The following is a 19,812-nucleotide window of genomic DNA, read 5'->3' on the forward strand; positions in this document are numbered from 1 at the left end:
GACCCTGGCGGAGGAGATCTCTCGAGTGACCCTGGCGGAGGAGATCTCTCGAGTGGCCCTGGCGGAGGAGATCCCTCGAGTGGCCCTGGCAGAGGAGATCCAGGACCCTGGCGGAGGAGATCCCTCGAGTGACCCTGGCAGAGGAGATCCAGGACCCTGGCGGAGGAGATCCCTCGAGTGGCCCTGGCGGAGGAGATCCCTCGAGTGACCCTGGCGGAGGAGATCCCTCGAGTGACCCTGGCGGAGGAGATCCCTCGAGTGACCCTGGCGGAGGAGATCTCTCGAGTGACCCTTGCGGAGGAGATCCCTCGAGTGATCCTGGCGGAGGAGATCCCTCGAGGGACCCTGGCGGAGGAGATCTCTCGAGTGGCCCTGGTGGAGGAAATCCCTCGAGTGGAGGAAATCCCCCCCCCCCCCCCTGATGTAAACTGACTCAGGGGGTACTGTGAGCTTGTGGGGTGTTTCATCAGCCAAGCCCACAGTAAATGGCGAACCGCTCAAGTAAAGGGCCAGGTCAATATATCCTTCTGTGGTCCAGCCGGTATAGTCATCTGGCATTAGCTGAGCAATATCCTCATCCAGCCCGCTCCAGAACAGCTCCATGAGCTCGGTGTCATCAAATGATCCCAGATGACAGCAAGCCAAGAAGTCCTTCACATACCTCTCAATCGGCTGGCCATCTTGAAACATAGAAAGAAATCTTCTTAGCACCTGGTTTCTAAGAGCTGCTGGATCCATTTTGTGGTGAGTTCTTCTGTCACGATGAGGTGGAAGCAAGGAGGAAGCAGGATCCACATGCAGCCACTTTATTCAATAAACTGAAAACAGGACTCAGGAGAAGTACTCGGGACTCAGGAGCAGGACTCAGGAGCAGGACTCAGGAGCAGGACTCAGGAGCAGGACTCAGGACTCAGGAGTAGGACTCAGGAGCAGGACTCAGGAGCAGGACTCGGGAGCAGGACTCGGGAGCAGGACTCAGGAGCAGGACTCGGGAGCAGGACTCGGGAGCAGGACTCGGGAGCAGGACTCGGGAGCAGGACTCAGAAGCAGGACTCAGGACTCAGGAACAGGACTCAGGAGCAGGACTCGGGAACAGGACTCAGGATCAGGACTCAGGATCAGGACTCAGGAAATGTGTCATCAAATGATCCCAGATGACAGCAAGCCAAGAAGTCCTTCACATACCTCTCAATCGGCTGGCCAACTTGAAACATAGAAAGAAATCTTCTTAGCACCTGGTTGCTAAGAGCTGCTGGATCCATTTTGTGGTGAGTTCTTCTGTCACGATGAGGTGGAAGCAAGGAGGAAGCAGGATCCACATGCAGCCACTTTATTCAATAAACTGAAAACAGGACTCAGGAGCAGGACTCGGGACTCAGGAGCAGGACTCAGGACTCAGGAGCAGGACTCAGGAGCAGGACTCTGGGGCAGGACTCAGGAGCAGGACTCGGGAACAGGCCTCGGGAACAGGACTCGGGAGCAGGACTCGGGAACAGGACTCGGGAGCAGGACTCGGGAACAGGACTCGGGAACAGGACTCAGGAACAGGACTCATGAACAGGCCAACCACCATTGACAGTACAACACAAGAACTCACAAAGACTGAACTAAAACACAGGGCTTAAATATGAGGGCAAACAAACTAAACAAGATAACAAAGGGGCGTGGTTAATATGAAATGCCTGGGGAGACTAATAGACATAATAGAAAACTGATAAACAAGAAAAGACAGGGGAACACAGACTGACATCACAACAATTTTCCTGATTTTATGCATTTTATTCCTAAAGAAAATATGATTATTTTTGGCTGTTGACAGTATTTTCTGATTTGTGATAAATAGAGATATCCAAAATCACTTCTGTAAAAACCTTTGGCTCTAATATACCAAATAAATGAATCAATCATTTTCAACCTGACTTCATCCAATTTTCAGATTTTTGTTCTAGAAATGTATGCAAATTAGTGCATATTTAATTGGAACGCCTCATTTGCATATTTAAACATACAATTTCAGAAAACTTGTAATACAAAAAATGTTTGCTATTATTAATGTAATAAATCAACTAAAAAAGTATGGTGATCTTTATTAGTTATTTTTTTACCCTATTCACCTGGGGTGTCGGGAATACAGTCGGGAAGATGTGCGGTTTCCCTCAGTTAGGAAAATCCTGGCCGCCGATTGTTTTGAACTTGATGAAGAGTACTCTCCAATAAAGTCAGAATATGAATTACAAAGTTAACTCTTTTAGATTACTCAGTTAGAACGTGGAGCTCATACAGCTAAATATTACAATGGAGTCATTTCCCAGACAGCAACATAGTGTCTGCCCACATGTAACAGATGTGGGCCGGATCTGGGCCGACACTATGTTGCTGTCCAGGTTCTGACCGGCTGCTCCCATCTCTTAACCAAGTTTTTTACAGTAACAGTTTTGTGAAACTGTAAATAACTCTAGACTAGATACTTAAACCCTGAGCATGCGCATTCCTTTGTGTACGATTCTGTGAATGATTTCATTTGGCCGTATATTACACAAACATTAATGCTATAACTAGAATCGTAACCATAGTCGATGTAGTTGGCTCTAGTCAGATGCTCTAGTCAGATGAGTCGGTGAGAGAGAACTATGATTGGCTGTTCAGAATCAGCCAAAGAGCAAAAAGCAAAACTACGAGCAAAGAAGTCAAAACGGTACAGATGCCACTACAGGTACACCTGAGTCTTCTTTGGTGAATATTTTAATATTAAGATGAGCGGAGTGGAATAAAGAAAGTGATCAGCAGGACTGATATTCAGCGCTGCTTTGTTTTATGGTGTGTGTATCTGCAGTCTGCATATGTTTCAGTAAGACATTGGACAAACCTGAAACGATATGATTTGTTGTCCAATGCTTCACTCAGTTAACATCGCTAATAAAATGCTAATAAAATGTTTTCATGGCAAACCAATACTTCCCTGTTTACCTCTTAATTAAACATTTGGGCCTATATTGGTTGTAGGCTAGGACTATAATAGTTTTTAAAGCTTTTTTAAAGCTTTATTTTGGTCTTTTATCATAGACTTTTCACATTAGGGACACAACATTAGGAAGCTGCAGGTTCAGACGACTTGCACTAATAAGTCTATCATCTCTTTTATGAATGTGTTATCTGCATTTTCTCTTTTGATTAGGACACATCCTGGAGTTTCAAAATGGTATTGGGTGTGAATTTAATGTTTTGGCTACACATCGCAATATGTTGCAGAATTTTGAAATGCAAAAAATGTCAGGGAAATTCACCCTATCGACCCCTCATTGTGTGTGTTATAATCTTATACAAGGGATGAAATTATTTTCAATTATCCACACTCATTGTATAGCCATATAGCAAAGAAAAAAATCACTTGGAGGCTGTGTATTTGCAATATAGGTGAGCAGGGAGGACTGGAAGAATTTTTAAAAAGTGAAATCCCTCGAGTTTATTTAGTGTCACGGGGAATAAGAGAGGATTCAATTGCGAATGAAACAATAAACATTTATTCTAAAACACAGGTGAGAGTAGTTGAACGGTCAGATGAAGAAGTGGTGCCTGGGACGGTCTAGATAGCGCAGGGACTCAATGTTGGGCAACCCAGATCCTCCGTGGAAGTGAGAGGAACGATCAGGAAACCCAATCCACCGCTGAACAAGGACGGGAACGACGACAAGTGATCCTCAGGGAAGACAGGCAGAGCGAGCAATAATTCCGATAGGAAATCCACTGGAGACTCAGGAAATCAGCCAGGAGACAAGACACAAACCCAACGATCTGAAAAACACAAAACGAATGACAATAAATATAAATAGACATAGATGATGAGTGGCAGCTGGCGCTGATAATCAGCTGACTGGTAATCAAATATATGTATAATATCCCAGCGATGTATATGAGTATATGGTTTTTACAGTCAAAGATCCAGAGCCAGATATGATGAATGAAGACCCAGAGTCAGAATTATAATAAAGAAAAGGTTTACTGAAGATAGTTTGCAGTTTCATCAGCAGAAGTCAGCTTCAAGACTCACACGGGAGTTCGTAGGCCGCCCCGCCTGCAGTTACAATGATCACAGCATTTATACCCTTCACCAAGGTCTAAGCTACGTCATTGCTTCAGGTTGCAGTTTCTGATTGGCTAAGAACACATATATAGTCTAAGCAAATTTCCACACATGGATAGATAGGAGAGTAAGTCACCATTAGTCAAGATAGTTGTCGCACGATTCCTAGATTTAGCTCTGCGGTGACCTAGGAGGTCAGAGAATGGCGTCTTCGGGTCTGTTGTTGCAAGCCGAAGTGTCCCACAGCTCCTATACAAGACCTGCACAGAACATACAACACACACACAAAAGCACTAGGGAATCGCAGTTTCTCCAAGGTTGAAGAGGAGCTAACTATCATCAGGACAAACTACCAAAACATACTGATAATACATTCCCTCCTCAGGAAGAAGTACAGATATATAGACAACACATGCTGAGGGTCACATCAAAATGTATAAAAGCAGCTGGTTAACACTCACAGCAAACATTTGATTAAAAGTGCATTTAAATTATTCATTGAATATAGAAATGATTTATGTAGAAATGCTTATCCTTGATTATTAATCACTCATTACATATACATTTAAGCAGCAGTGGTTTCCAATCCAACCCCTTCAGTGGAGAAAAGGAGGGATCCAAGCATTGACTTTTCAGGTTCACCTGCGACTAGCTGATGTGCTTTGAATTCCTGAGGTTTACAGTGCAGTTTCCCATGATGCACAGCGATGAGAGGGTGGACAAAAGTATCTGATCGCTGACGTTGTCAAGCCAGTTGAACATATTTCATTTAAGATTAATATACACATCCCTTGATCAATTTTTACCTATCAAAGATCCAAATAAAGCGAGAGAATCTACCGGTGTCATGACAAATTCGGTCCTCCCTTGAAGTCGGGTCACCACAAACTGTCAATTAATGATTATTCTAAGTATTTCATTTACATAAATTTAAAATACGCATAGCTTACTATACAATGCGTAAGAAAAGACAATAGTGCATTGATTCACTGCATTAATTAATAATAATAATAATATCCTATTTAGTGAATTGAACATTTATAATGTTCATCACTTAATTTAACACATAATTACATTAAAAAAGATTGTAAATGCATGCAGGGTAATTGCAAATACGTGTATCATATCAGGCTAATCTGGTATCTGTAATGCTATGCTACATAAGTTAATACAGACAAAAATGGTCATTATAACGTATAGTTGATACTTTCTGTTTATTACTATTGGTTTTATGTACATATTTGTAAATAATTTCTTATTCTAAAGTTAGGGATTTTTTTACATCTGTTTTGTTGAAATAAATAATTTGTGAATACAGTCTGACTCTTAATTTTTTTAGTGGCATTTTAGTTGCATTTTTGCACATTTATGTGGCATTATTACAAAAACAGACACTTCAAACAACAACAACTAAAAATTTTAACCTTTCAAATATTTTCACAATATATAGCTAGCTATATAAAAAAGTTGTGATAGGAGCAGTAGGCCTAGTTGAATATATGGATCTATATGTCCCTCTGCTGGATATATAGAAAATATCTCTCCGTTGCTTTCTAATGCCAGTGACTTCATGCAGTCCTGCTCTCTAAAAGTGCCACTGATTTATCAGCTGGGTAAATTAATAAATACAATAGGTATAGTTAAATCTCAAACAGTGGGTAGTTTATAGCCACAAATATCGTCATGTCGCCAGGGGCGGTTCTGGGGGTTAGAACCGTTTTAAAGGGAACCGTCCCAGCGACAGCTTTTCTGAGACTGTAGGCTGTTAGATGTTTGGTTTTAAACAACTTGAAATAATTATGTAAACTTCGCAAAGCGTCTACTCTCAGAGAACAGATGTGGGTTACAAAATAACATGTTAAAAAAAATGGTTTAGTTTTGCTTTTATAAAGTGAGCGTGCATGATAATATTGCAAATCAATTAATTTTCCTATGTCAATTTCTGTTATGCCCATCTCTAAGATTATACAGCAGATTTTCTTTTGCGTTATTTGTTTTGTGTAGTATGTGTCAAGTTTACAGATGCAGATACATTAAACGTGTGTTATGTCATCACTGCTCTTTATTACACTACAATACAAGATTACGTGTCAAATAAATAAATAAGCTTGAAATCATTTTAGTTCATGTAAAGCGATTGCAGAGTGATACATGACCCAGTAAAAATTAATCCCAATAATCCTGAAAATATTTTAAAGGGATAGTTCACCCAAAAATTTTAATTCTGTCATAATTTATTGACCCTCATGCGCGCGTCTGCGACCTGCTGTGAGTAGGGGAGACCGGAGACAGTTGCAACACTTTTTGCATTTGGGTCTGTTACTCAGAGACGGTTTGGATTAGACGAACCAATTGTTTATAGAATAAACTTACATCTGTATGTTAATAGTCTAAACCATTTAAAGATAATTACAGAATCTACATTTTTCACAATTAGCATTTGAATTTAAGGAGTCAGATGTTGCAACTGACCCCGGGCCCGGGGACAGTTGCAACATTGTTTGGGGATGGTTGCAACATGTTACAAATACAATATATTACAATATATGTCGGTGTTAGCAAAATGATTATTATCAAAAATGTAAGTTATAATAATATTACAGTGTTATTTTATTCATCAGCTTTGATTAGATGACAATTATAGATTTGTTTAAATGATGGCCTTATGTGCAGATGTCAAATATTGAAATTGATATAAAATACAGTAGGCTTTTAGTGACAGGAAGAATGGAACAATTTGTAAGGCAATTAACTTTTATTTAGACTATTGTCATGTAAAACATTTTTTAAACTACATTTTATATAATATATATATACATACAACTTATGAAAAAGAGTTAAAAATACTACTATGTGGTCTGTTTTCATGCATTGTACGGGACTGTTGCAACTTTCCCGGTTCCTGTCAGCCATGATAAAACCACATGTGCTAGCTAAACAATTGACCTTGATACATCATACTAGCTTAAAGTTAACATATCACTAATTTAAACCATATAAGTTTGAGCTGAATCACAAAAACAGTGACAACAGTTTAACAAAAACAAAGCTCAAGAAAAAATACTTTCATACTCTAAAAACAGTTTTTCTTCAATAAATCCTGGAGAAGCTCAGGAATGTCCTTAATTTTTCTCTGGGCATCCGATTAAGCATGTGCAGTGTGAGTGTCATTACTCTAGCTTGTTTCTGGTTGGATAAAAAAGGACATGTTGCAACCATCCCCTGTTGCAACTGTCCCCGGTCTCCCCTACGTGACCGTCATCTCTGACGAGCCTCACAGCCCTCCTGAAGCTGACCTTTCACCTTTCAATTATTAGAGACAAGGATGGACAACTAGAACTACACATGCATGCTCAGCACTGAATCACAGTGCACACACACACACACACAGATCACATGCTAGTTTGATGATAGTTAGCATGCAGCAACACCTAAACTGATTGCAACAAGTCAATTATATTCAAATGCACGCATGGGTAAAATGAAGCAAAACTAGAATTAAAAGAGAAACACAAAACTGTAAAAACTTACTATTCCTCGTCTTTAGGCCTCAAATAAGAAATAAGCAACTCTACTCACAGCGTGTGATGTTGTGTGAGTTGATTTCGGTCTTTACCGGAACCGTTAAGAAGGAAGGAGAACATGAGACGCCCACACCTCCGGTCACTTGACCTGCTAATCTGTTTTCCACTAACAAAGAGGCATTGTGGAAAACTGGGGGGTTTGTTAATCTCAGCAAATCTTTCAAAACACAAGCACAAAAACTCACACATATTCAACTCGATCAATAGAGTCATGTATTAATTGCAGTTATGTAATGTAAATATGATGTCAATAATCAACCACTCCTAAATGATCCATGAGGAGTTCAGGCTCCGGTAAACACTCTGTGATGCTGAGGCCCTCAGCGGGTGTTTAGGGCTCGATGTAGGGCCCTCTAGTGGAGGAAATGCCCCGGTGTGTTTCATTAACCCCTGCCTGACCACAAGAGCTGCGGCTTCGTTCAGAAACAACCGTTCCGATCCTCCACACAGGAGAACAGCATCTGAGGGTGTGTTTCACGGGAATGGAGAGACTGAAAGTGCATGAAGAGAAACACATGATCACTGCGGTAAGCGTTCTGTGCTTGTATTTGACATGGAAAGGACTTTCGATGCACCGATTATATGGCATAATTAAAAATGACACTCTGTTAAAAGCAACCATGTTATTGACTGTTTCTTCATTTAATGCATCTGATAATGTATGGCACAATTAAAAATGACATTTACACTTCACTCTCTCTCTGTTAAAAGCAACTATAAATGTTACTGACTGCTGGATAAAGAGTATTAATTATTTCTTCTTCATTTAATGTAATAATGTTTATTTATAAATATTTAAATGCCTAAACATTTGTATATATCATTTATTATCAAGGTAATACCATGGTATTCATATAATTAACTTGAAAATAGCATTGTATATCATGGTAATCAGTATATATCAAAGCACTGTGGAATCATGTTTATATACTGTATATATATATATATATAAATATATATTTTAACCTCATATTTTAATGGTTTATTAATCAAAATTAAAAACAAATATCCCCTCCAGACATCACGTTTGACAACTACTGTATTTATTATTTTATACTTTAATAATAAGGATAAATGTTGTAGATCGACTATTTGTCCGTTTCTATGGTTAAATAGTTTCCGTTTAGTCTCTTCGAGAGCATGTTAGGTATATATTTAACTGACTACATTGTGACAAACATTAGTTCATGGTGCAACGCTTTAGTTACACTTTGATAAACTGAATGGACACTTTAACAGTGATGCATGCAGTAAAAAACTACAATGTCTTGTCTTCATCTCTGAACTTGAATCTCTTGTGTCTTTAACAGGCTGGCTGTGAGAAACGCAACTGAAGTGAACACTCTCAGGGCAAGTGTGTGTGTGTGTGTGTGTGTGTACTTTCCATGATGGACACTTTTGAAGGAATCCATCGTGTGCAGCTCTCCTGCTCTCCTGCACGATCCCGGTCTGTCCCGGGGTACGAGCTGCTGGTGGCAGGGAATTCTGGGATAGCAGTGTACTCATCACCTACGTTCTTCGGGAATGCTGATCTTACGGATCAGCACACAGCAGAGGAAGAGAGATGCCCGGTCGGGAGGTACGTCCAGACTTCACCTAAACAAAAATACCATAGTAATACTTTCTTTGTTTTAATAGCTTTAACAACAACCGGTCTAATGTTGTGTAAAAACTGTTAAAAAATGGTGACAGAGCAAAATCTTCCACCCACAATTGTTTTAGCGAACGAATAAAGAGGATGTAATCTCTAATTCTGCTGAATACACAGAACTGTACACACAATATCAATGTGTGAAAGTCAATCAGAATTAGGAACTTTTAAGTAACATAACATCACATAACAACAATAACATACACAACATAGCATAATAGAATGGAACAAACATGACAAACCAAAACCGAACAATACAACACAACACAACACGACATAACATAACATAACATAACATAACATAACACAACACAACACAACACAACATAACTTAAATCATAACACATAATGGAACAAACATGACATACCAAAACTGTACAATATAACAAAACATAACAACAATATAAACATAAAACATAAGATACACAACATAACATAACAAAATGGAACAAACATGACATACCAAAACTGAACAATATAACAAAACATAACATAACAACAATAACAAAACATTACATAACATAACATACACAGCATAACAGAATGAAACGAACATTACATACCAAAACTGAACAATATAACAAAAAAATAACATAACATAAAAACATTAACAGAATGGGACAAACATTACATAACAGAACTATACAAACAATTTAATACAAAATATCATTTACAGTACAAAAATAACAGAACAAACATGTTAGATCTGAACAAACAATATAGGCTAACAAAAATAAAAACATAACATAACATACAAAACAGAACAGATACAACAGAACAGGAGCACATAACATACAGAATAGAATAGAACCATTTGTTTGGGGCACATCACGTGATTCCTGGATGCCTCCACTGAGTCATGTGACCCGTGATTGACAGCTGGACATTTTTCCTGCTCAATCTCAGAGGAAAGTCTATCTGACTGTCCTATCCAAAACAAAACAAATCCAAACAGAGATTTCTCTCTCGGATCCGGATTCCGGAGTGTTTATCTGGATCAGATTTCTGCTATAAAGCTCAGTCGTGTTCGGAAAACCTCAGCGGGATCCACTGGTACTTTTTTTACTCTTTATTTCAGGAAGCGGAGCTGCAATTTTGCAACATTGTAACTTTGTTAGATTGTTTCATTGTCTGTGTTGTCGTCAGCGGGTCGCGGTGAGTCCTGTAGCCGGGCGAGGTGAGGGGAAGGGCGGGGAGTGCACACGGGAAATGCCGCGACTGCCTCGGAGCGATGACTTACATAAACAGGGCTGATTATGATCATAATCACAAACAAGCGTTTATTAATTCAAGCACAGGCAGCTCTTACATACTATATGAAGACGGGTGTGGCGTTATATTTTCATGACTGGATTAATTTGCGTACGATCCTTGTTGGGATTTTATGGGATTTTTTTATTGGCTAAAAATATGGACAGTTAGGAATCACAGTGGGATCTATTTGAGTGTTACTATCCTATAATCATATTTTTCTCTGAAGACTTGGGATATCCCTGTGATATATGAGAGTGTGATGTCCTCTTAGGGCTGAACGAATCGAATCGGGGGGGAAAGTGTGTTCATAAAGTTTAATCTTTACAGGAACCAACTTAAAGGGACAGTTCACCCAAAAATGAAAATTCTGTCATCATTTACCCGTCTTTAAGTTGTTCCAAATCTGTATTCTTTCTACTGCTGAAGACAAAAGAAGATATTTTGAAGAATATGGGTAAACAAATAGTTGATGACTTAAATATTTTGAAAAAATAAAATAAAATAAAAATAGTATGGAAGTCCCATCAACTGTTTAGTCACTAACATTCTTCAAAATATCTTCTTTTGTGTTTAACAGAAGAAAGAAACTCATACAGGATCGGAATAACTTGAGGACGAGTAAATGATGAAAGAATTTATAAACTATAAAGTGAACAGTTTAAAAAAAAAAATCTCTTTCCACTTGGGTTTTCATATAGGCCATATTGTTACCATAAAATAATTATAATTGTGTTTCCTGCAGATTGGTCGACCTGGAGCCAGAGCCGAGCCTCGGATTGGGGGGTGATGGGGGGCAGAGGAAGAAGATGCCCCCGGAGGAGGCAGGAGCACACAGACAAGAGACCTACAACATGTCCCGTCTGCGGAGTTCCTCTCTGGAGATCAAGGAGAAGGGAACAGAATTCCTCAGAGACCAGCTGGATGCTGCACAAAAGGTGCCACAAGTGCTATTCTTTTCCATTCTATTCCATTCTATTATATTCCGTTACATTCTATTCTGTTCTATTCTATTCCGTTCCATTATTCTATTCTATTCCATTCTATTCTAAACTATTAAAAGTAATGTTTTGCGGGGACTTTACATTTAGCGAAGAAAAAGGGTTTTGATGTTTCATTGTTGGTTCTTCAGATCAGTGTTTCGGATCTTTATAGCTCCAGCACACGGTTTCAGGTTACAAATTATGTGTTTCAGAGTAGTAATAACTGCTCACGTCTGTCAAACCATAATTGCAAGTTGGAAACGTAGTTTTTTGGTTAACTAGCCTACAACGTCACTCATTTGACTGTTGTGATGTCATGTCAGTCAAACAAAATGGCAGCAGTGTCAACAGTTCAATGATGGAGATACGTCTAGTCATATTATAGTTATTTTTAAATAAATGTTTTATTATTTTACTAAACTTATTTATTGTTTTATTATTCTATCTAATGATGATGGTGCCTGTTCGTTATTCATTATCTTCCAAGGCGATTTAGACATTAATGTACATGAATGTGAACTGCTTGGAAATAGCAATGAACCATTCAAATGTTCTCCTATTCAATTCTGTTTTATTGACCGCTGTCTGTGTTTTCAGGAGCTGAAGCTGAAAGACGAGGAGTGTGTCAGACTGTCTCATGTCAGGAATCAGCTCGAGCAGGAATTGGAGGAACTGACCGCCAGTCTGTTTGAGGTGGGCGGGACTAATGTGACATTATTGACACTGAATATAGAGGACTATTGTGTGGTGATGTAGATTTCAATAGTGAGACTAATATGTGTACCATAAAAAAACATGACATGCTCATGGATGGTTTTATTACATTATAAGGGTAAGTGGTCATCTAACTGGTCACTGTTTAAAGAAAAATATATAATCAATTTCCCTTCATAATCTCATTTTAAATGGTCCTGTTGTGTGACAAATTTATTTTTATTACAAAAATTATTTCACAATTGAAAATAGTTACTAGCCACTCAGCATTTTCAAACTGGCTAGTAGGACTGACTTCGTTACATGCCACTGCTGAAATACACACAAATTTAGCATGTGTTAATGTCAATCCCTGAATAAAACATATTATAAAGAATTTTTAATGTAAAAATATTTAATGTAATCTCACAATTATTATTAAATAAATAAATAAATAAATAAACACTGCAAGCATAGTTATAAAAACATTTGTAAAATGCTATTTAAAATAGTTGATCATGTCAGACCAGCGACATGTCCACTTCCCAGAAGTATTTCACGTCACAAACCTGTGTGTTCATCTCTGGTCTCTAGGAGGCTCATAAGATGGTACGAGAGGCCAACGTGAAGCAGGCGGCGGCGGAGAAACAGCTGAAGGAGGCGCAGGGCAAGGTGCTGTCGGTCTCTCTCTCTCACTCTCACTCTCTCTCTCTGTCTATCTCAGTCACTCTCTGCCTCACTCTGTCTGTCTCACTCTCTCTCTGTCTGTCTCTCTCTCTCACTCTGTCTGTCTCACTCTCTCTCTCTCTGTCTGTCTCACTCTGTCTCACTCTCTCTCTCTCTGTCTCACTCTCTCTCTCTCTGTCTCACTCTCTCTCTCTGTCTATCTCAGTCACTCTCTGCCTCACTCTGTCTGTCTCACTCTCTCTCTGTCTGTCTCTCTCTCTCACTCTGTCTGTCTCACTCTCTCTCTCTCTGTCTGTCTCACTCTGTTTGTCTCACTCTCTCTCTCTCTGTCTCACTCTCTCTCTCTCTCTGTCTCACTCTCTCTCTCTCTCTCACTCTCTCTCTGTCTGTCTCACTCTCTCTCTGTCTCACTCTGTCTGTCTCACTCTCTCTCTGTCTCACTCTGTTTGTCTCACTCTCTCTCTGTCTGTCTCACTCTCTCTCTGTCTGTCTCTCTCTCTCTCTGTCTGTCTCTCTCTCGCTCTCTGTCTGTCTCACTCTATCCGTCTCACTCTCTCTGTCTGTCTCACTCTATCTGTCTCACTCTCTCTCTGTCTCTCTATGTCTGTCTCACTCTATCCGTCTCACTCTCTCTCTGTCTGTCTCACTCACTCTCGGACTCTCTGTCTGACTTAGTCTCTCACTCTCACTCTGTCTGTCTCACTCTCTATCTGTATCACTCTGTCTGTCTCACTTTATCTGTCTCACTCTGTCTGCCTACTGTGCGTCTTACTCTATCTGTCTCACTCTTTCACTGTCTGTCTCACTCTCTCTCTATCTGTCTCACTCTATCTGTCTCTCTCTCTCTCTCTCTCTCTCTCTCTCTCTCTATCTGTCTCACTCTGTCTACTGTGCGTCTAACTCTGTCTGTCTCACTCTCTCTCTATCTGTCTCACTGTCTGTCTACTGTGCGTCTCACTCTCTGTCTCACTCTTTCACTATCTGTCTCACTCTATCTGTCTACTGTGCGTCTCACTCTCTGTCTCACTCTATCTCTCTCTGTCGGTCTCACTCTCAGTCTCACCCTTTCTGTTTCACTCTTTCTATGTCACTCTTTCTGCACATCTGTCGTCTCAGATTGACGTCCTGCAGGCGGAGGTCTCTGCTCTGAAAACCCTGGTGTTGACCTCTACGCCCTCCTCCCCGAACCGCCAGCTCCACCCTCAGCTGCTGTCTCCGGGCTCCAGCCGGTCCCGGGGCCACACGCGCAACAAGAGCGCCAGCGGAGCCCTCCAGCTGCAGACGGAGCCGCTGCCGACCGACGCAGCGACAAACCGGGAGGACAGAGAGGTGCACACACACTGCTGGACAAGATCACCGCCTTATAGTGTTGTCAAAAGTACCGACTTCGGTACCAAGTCGGTACTGAAATTAAAAAGATTTGACTCTTGCACTGTTGAGCAGAATCGTAAACACCTCTAATTGGCCATTGTTTTCATGCGCTCATTGGATATGTCTGTGATTGTCTACAATGAACAGCGCTTCAAAAACATTGTAAATATACATAAATGATGCTCTTCACCGAGCGCTTTAAAATTTCAGTACTGACTTGGTACCGAAGTCAGTACTTTTGACAACACTACTGGCTTTTAGAGACTAGTGTTGGTCTGTACCTGCATGATGAAAGTTTGATCACTGATTTCCTGCTGTTCTTCCTCTCTTTTCCTCCTCGGCCTGTATTTCTCTGATCTGTGCAGTTCCTGTTCTCCTCTCTCTGATACTGTGTGTCTGATTCCTGGTCAGCTGGTTAGTGTGACCTGTGTGTGAACTCTCTCTATGGCAACAGGGTACAAAGGGTTACAAATTAGAACTTTAGAACATATTTTTCTTTCTTGCTTGCTTTCTTTCCCTGGTGAAAAAAAAAGCAGCTTTTTAATTCAGCCCAAAAAGTGGTTTGCTGGTCTTTGCTGATTTAGCTGGTCCTGGGCAGCTGTAAAATACCCAAAACTCCCATTGTTAACTTAAACAAACTATTAAAAATCCTTATATATTATATAATCCTTTATATTAGATAAAAAATGACAAAAACACACAACACAATTACTAGAACTTAAACTAAAATGAAAATATAAAAATAAAATCTAATTCAAAATATTAATAAATACTTTAGTAGTATATAAATAATAGTCACACTTTACAATAAGATTCAATACGTTAACATACCTCTAAAGCTTTTAAAAGCATTTATTAATCAATTTCACCATTTACTAATACATTATTAAAATCAAAAGTTTTACCTGTTAATATTATTTAATGGACCTGAGCTGACATGAGCCAACAATGAACAGCTGTGTTTTTATATACTGACAATACTGTACTGTAATAAATGTATTGCTCATTTTTAGTTATTATTTGTTCATGCATTTAATTGCGTGAATTAATGGGAGCTTATTGTAAAGTCTTACCAACTATACTAAAATATCCTGAACCAGCAAACCAGCTTTTTCAGCAGAGAAACAAAACAAAATAGCAATCAACACATTAAAAAAAATAAAAAAGAGCATGAATTCATTGAGTGGTTAAAAATCATAAAGTGAATCTTCTGTGATGTAGATGGACTCAGTGTTGTTTGCGGAGTTCCTCTCGTGGAAGGACAAACCCGGTCTGGACCGTTCCTCAGCGTTCATCAGCAGGGTGTTCAGGGAAGATATCGGACCCTGCCTTTCATTCACATGTTCTGAGGTACGCCATCAGCTCTGTTATCTTTCTCTGTGTTCTCCGTTCCCTCAGACCTTCTCTCATGGTTTTTCTCCAGCTGTCTCAGTCTGTCCAGTGCGCAGTGGAGAACAACTCTCTCACCATCGAGCCTGTAGCGATGTCGTCGCTGCCCACGGTCAAAGACATCGAATGTGGAGGACCCAAGTAAGTCATGGATGGACTCACGGTAACTGTATAAACAAAACAGATCCGTCACCTTGTTTTCACACTTTTGGCCAATTTAAGGAATCAAATGTTGAATATTGCATGCATTTTACTGAAATTTAGACCGATAATACTATACTTTGTCAAATAATGTGCATTACTTTTCGTTATTTATATAATGACAAATCCAATCGAGTTTTTAACTCAAACTGAAAAACTAAAAAGTATGTGAACGCAAACAGTTTAGTTACGTGAGCACACTAAACAAAGGGGTGTCTTTTGGGCTCTACTAGAATAGGTTTTCATGCTTGAGTGTTCAAGAAACACTTTTTTTCCTCATATTCTCCATTGTTGCGGCTCCTCTCTTCCCAGTCTGTCAGTAACGCTCTGTTTAGTTCCTGTCTCTACGAAGCCCCTCCTTCTGAAAAGCACACTGTGCTCTGATTGGTCGGCTGGAGCAGTGTGTTGTGATTGGTCGAGCGCTTTGAGCGTGTTTGGGAAATGTCCCGCCCCTAAACCGGCAGTTTAACACACTACTAACTAACTCAACCAGGCCCCGCCCCTTTGTTCTGCGTATGAATTATTAGGAATATTTAGACGTGTTTGTTTCCGGAAGAAACTCAAAAAAAACAATGGAGGCGTTTCAGGGAGTTCAGAAACACTGACACTGATATAGAGAATCACTCATTTGATTACATGCATGGCCTAAATTTCCCAATACTGCATGCTTGAGTGCATAAACACTTACCTTCATACCAACACCTCTTTCAAACTGCTTACGCTCAGGACAATCCTGACTAAAGTTAAAATCCTTGGATTTGACATGTAGCATGTGGGACTCTATTTAAATTCTGCCTGGGGGCGACAAATACACATACCGTAAATCAGAGCAATTGCACTTTGATCTTGGAAGTCACGCTTTAATAGCACTTTAATCACACTTTAATCACACTTTAATCACTGTTTGATTTGGGGTTGTTTTCACAGCGTTTGCCGGACACCGATAGAAACGTAAGTGATTTCAAGAACCAAATGTGCATGAAATCCTGATTACACTCTAACACATCACATCGTCAGTTCCTCTCTGTATGGAGAATGTTTATTAGCTGATTTTTTAGATATAAATCTGGTAATTACGACATGGCATGACCACACCTATTGCCTGGTGTATCATTCTGTCCTGCTTGTGTCTCATTGGCCGTTAAGAGTGTTCAGGAATTTGATTGACAGCTTCATTGCCCAGTGTTCTCTTTTTGCTTGAACAGTAAATGTGCGTTGAGCGGGATGTCCCGCCCCTGCCGACATCGCATCAAACTGGGAGATAAAGAGAATTACTACTATATATCTCCGTCTAGCAGAGCACGGGTACATGTCTATATCACTACCTCTCATCCTTTATAACCGCATAAATTACGCAGGCTAACAGTAAACGAGATGTTAATTTCAGGAGGTTTTCTCTCCTCACAGATCACAGCGGTGTGTAATTTCTTCACTTACATCAGGTACATCCAGCAGGGCCTCGTCAGACAAGATGGTGAGTTCATCAACTGTAAACTAGTCTCCTAGAATTCACTTTCACATATATAAATATGAAAATATTTTATAATAAGAAAATGCATTAAGACAAATAATAGTAGTTAAAGTGTATATGTATATTTATATGTATTAATAATAATATATAATAAAATATGTATTTTATTTATATATATTATTTTAATATTTTATAAAAATCTATATATGAAATACCAATTTTATTTATTCATATATTTACATACAATATTGTAATAATATATATACGATTATATATACATTTATATATTTTTAATAATATATTTATATTTTAATATTACATTCATTTTAATATATTTTTTATATATATAAATATGACAATTTATTTAAGTCAAATAAGTGACCGAAAGTGTATATTTATATGTATTAATATATACAACAAAATATGTATTTTATACATATATACATACTATTTTAATATTATATTAAATAGTATATATATACATATAAATATATATAATATAATCTAAATATATATAATATTAAAATTAATGTAATATTAAATTATTATATATATATATATATATATATATATATATATATATAACAGATAAATAAATGTTTATTATATAAACATTTTATATATTAAAATAGTATATATAGATAAAATACATATATATATATATATATATATATATATATATATATATAATGTATAAAATATGTATTTTATTTATATATACTATTTTAATATTAATTAAATAACAAATCCCTTAATATTAAAATATTATATACCGGTGTGTGTGTGTGTATATATATATATATATATATATATATATATATATATATATATATATATATATATATATATAGGTACAATTCAAAAAATTTGATTATCGTGCAAAAGTTATAATTTTGATGATTATGGCTTACAGCTTATGAAAACCTCAAATTCAAAATCTATATTTTAATATTATATATCTAAAAAAATATTTTAATATTAAGTGATTTGTTATTGAATTATTTAGGTGGTATTTAAAAATACCATAATATACTACTAATAGTAAAATAGTGGATATTTTTATTACAATAAAGTATGTCAGAAGAAAACTGTAATTTTCCTCTGGTTGCAGTTCAGCAGATGTTTTGGGAAGTGATGCGTCTGCGGAGAGAGATGAGTGCGGCAAAACTGGGATATATCCTGACGGAGAAGAGCTAGAGAACCAGAAAACACACACACATCTCAACACTCACTCACACACTCCCATGACGGCGTTTTATAGCTACATATTCATGTATGTATTCAGGGAAACACTACAGAAGAATTCCCAGAATGCCTCTTTTCTCTGAGCCAATGGAATAACAGCATTACAGTTCTAGTTGACAGGTTTTGTGTTATTTTTGCTTTTGGAAGGACCGAACGCAATAAAAGTGCCACTTAACACTGAGGTAAACATCGGTAAGACATTTATATGTCAAGAAGTCAAACAACAGGACGTTTTCTTTCCATTTACCGGTAAAAAGTCTCCGACATTTAATTAGCCACTTTCAAAGTTCATAGCTTGAACCCTTATAGTCAAACCTATTGTTTTCAGCTCATCTAATGTTCCTCCGTTTACAAACAGTGACAAATCGGTCAAATCTCAGTTTGATAGAATTCTAAAAATATAGCAAAATTGGCTTTTATTTGCAGAAGTCTTATGCTGTGTGTGTTTTGTCGAAATTACAAAATTATATGCCGACATCCTGTATGTTCTTCCAAAAACAGTTTGACAAATATGTGAATGTTTTATATAATTCCAACAATAGAATGAGTTCTTGAATCATAAGGTCGTTCTAGAGCTTCATTTGATTTCACCTTGCAGTTTTGAACACTATCTTAGCACACTAAGGCGCTTTCTGTCCCAGCATGCTTTGTGCACCAGTTATTTCTGTGCACATTAACGGTTTACAGCTTTGAATGGGCAATCCTCCACAGGTCTTTTCTATGCAACCTCCTTAAAGTGCCAAGAAATGTGCCATGTGAGTTTGATGCACACATACGTCACTACCAGCACACATGTTATGAATGCTGAACCATCTTAGACACAAGTTATGGTACTTGTACCATGATGCATCACACTCCATATTATTCCCCTGTAGATAATAACTGTTGCTTGACTGACAATCGCTGTGTTACTGCACAAATACAGATTTTACGTGTTTACAGAGCCTTTTATGGGCCGTGGCCGCCATATTTAACTTGATGCGAGTGAAAACATGTCTTCAGATGGTTGTACCGTTTTGTTTTTTTAAACTGGAAATGTTTGGGAAATATGTGCAATGTTTTTTATCCTTGTTTTCATTCGCGACACATTAAATTTAGCGCCTACCCTCAGGTCCATTGCGTTTAAGTTATACTGCCTCGTCATGTTGAAATGACGGTGTGTGTTTTGAGTCTATTAAAGTCTTCAGAATATAAATTTGTGTGAC

General features: G+C 38.3%; 1 protein-coding gene across 4 annotated transcripts; it reads left to right on the forward strand.

The window, feature by feature from the left end:
- Positions 1 to 8,037: 8,037 nt before the first annotated feature.
- rab3il1 (RAB3A interacting protein (rabin3)-like 1) lies at positions 8,038 to 19,802 on the forward strand. 4 transcript variants are annotated; one of them, XM_077209987.1, is made up of 12 exons: positions 8,125 to 8,192; positions 8,976 to 9,244; positions 11,313 to 11,505; positions 12,148 to 12,243; positions 12,838 to 12,915; positions 14,047 to 14,259; positions 15,523 to 15,651; positions 15,725 to 15,831; positions 16,819 to 16,842; positions 17,097 to 17,196; positions 17,299 to 17,365; positions 18,474 to 19,802. In XM_077209987.1, exons 2-12 carry the CDS (start codon positions 9,051 to 9,053, stop codon positions 18,557 to 18,559), a joined length of 1,287 nt encoding a protein of 428 aa, XP_077066102.1. In that variant the 5' UTR covers positions 8,125 to 8,192; positions 8,976 to 9,050; the 3' UTR covers positions 18,560 to 19,802. The 4 variants fall into 4 exon arrangements, with proteins under 4 accessions (XP_077066103.1, XP_077066102.1, XP_077066104.1 ...); XM_077209988.1 differs by lacking the exon at positions 16,819 to 16,842 and having other exon boundaries at positions 8,038 to 8,192; XM_077209989.1 differs by lacking the exons at positions 8,125 to 8,192; positions 8,976 to 9,244 and adding an exon at positions 10,162 to 10,369.
- Positions 19,803 to 19,812: the final 10 nt, after the last annotated feature.

This window comes from Siphateles boraxobius, unplaced genomic scaffold, assembly GCF_051911475.1.
Source record: "Siphateles boraxobius isolate OS27281-9 unplaced genomic scaffold, OSU_SipBor_1 65, whole genome shotgun sequence".
Taxonomy (NCBI): domain Eukaryota; kingdom Metazoa; phylum Chordata; class Actinopteri; order Cypriniformes; family Leuciscidae; genus Siphateles; species Siphateles boraxobius.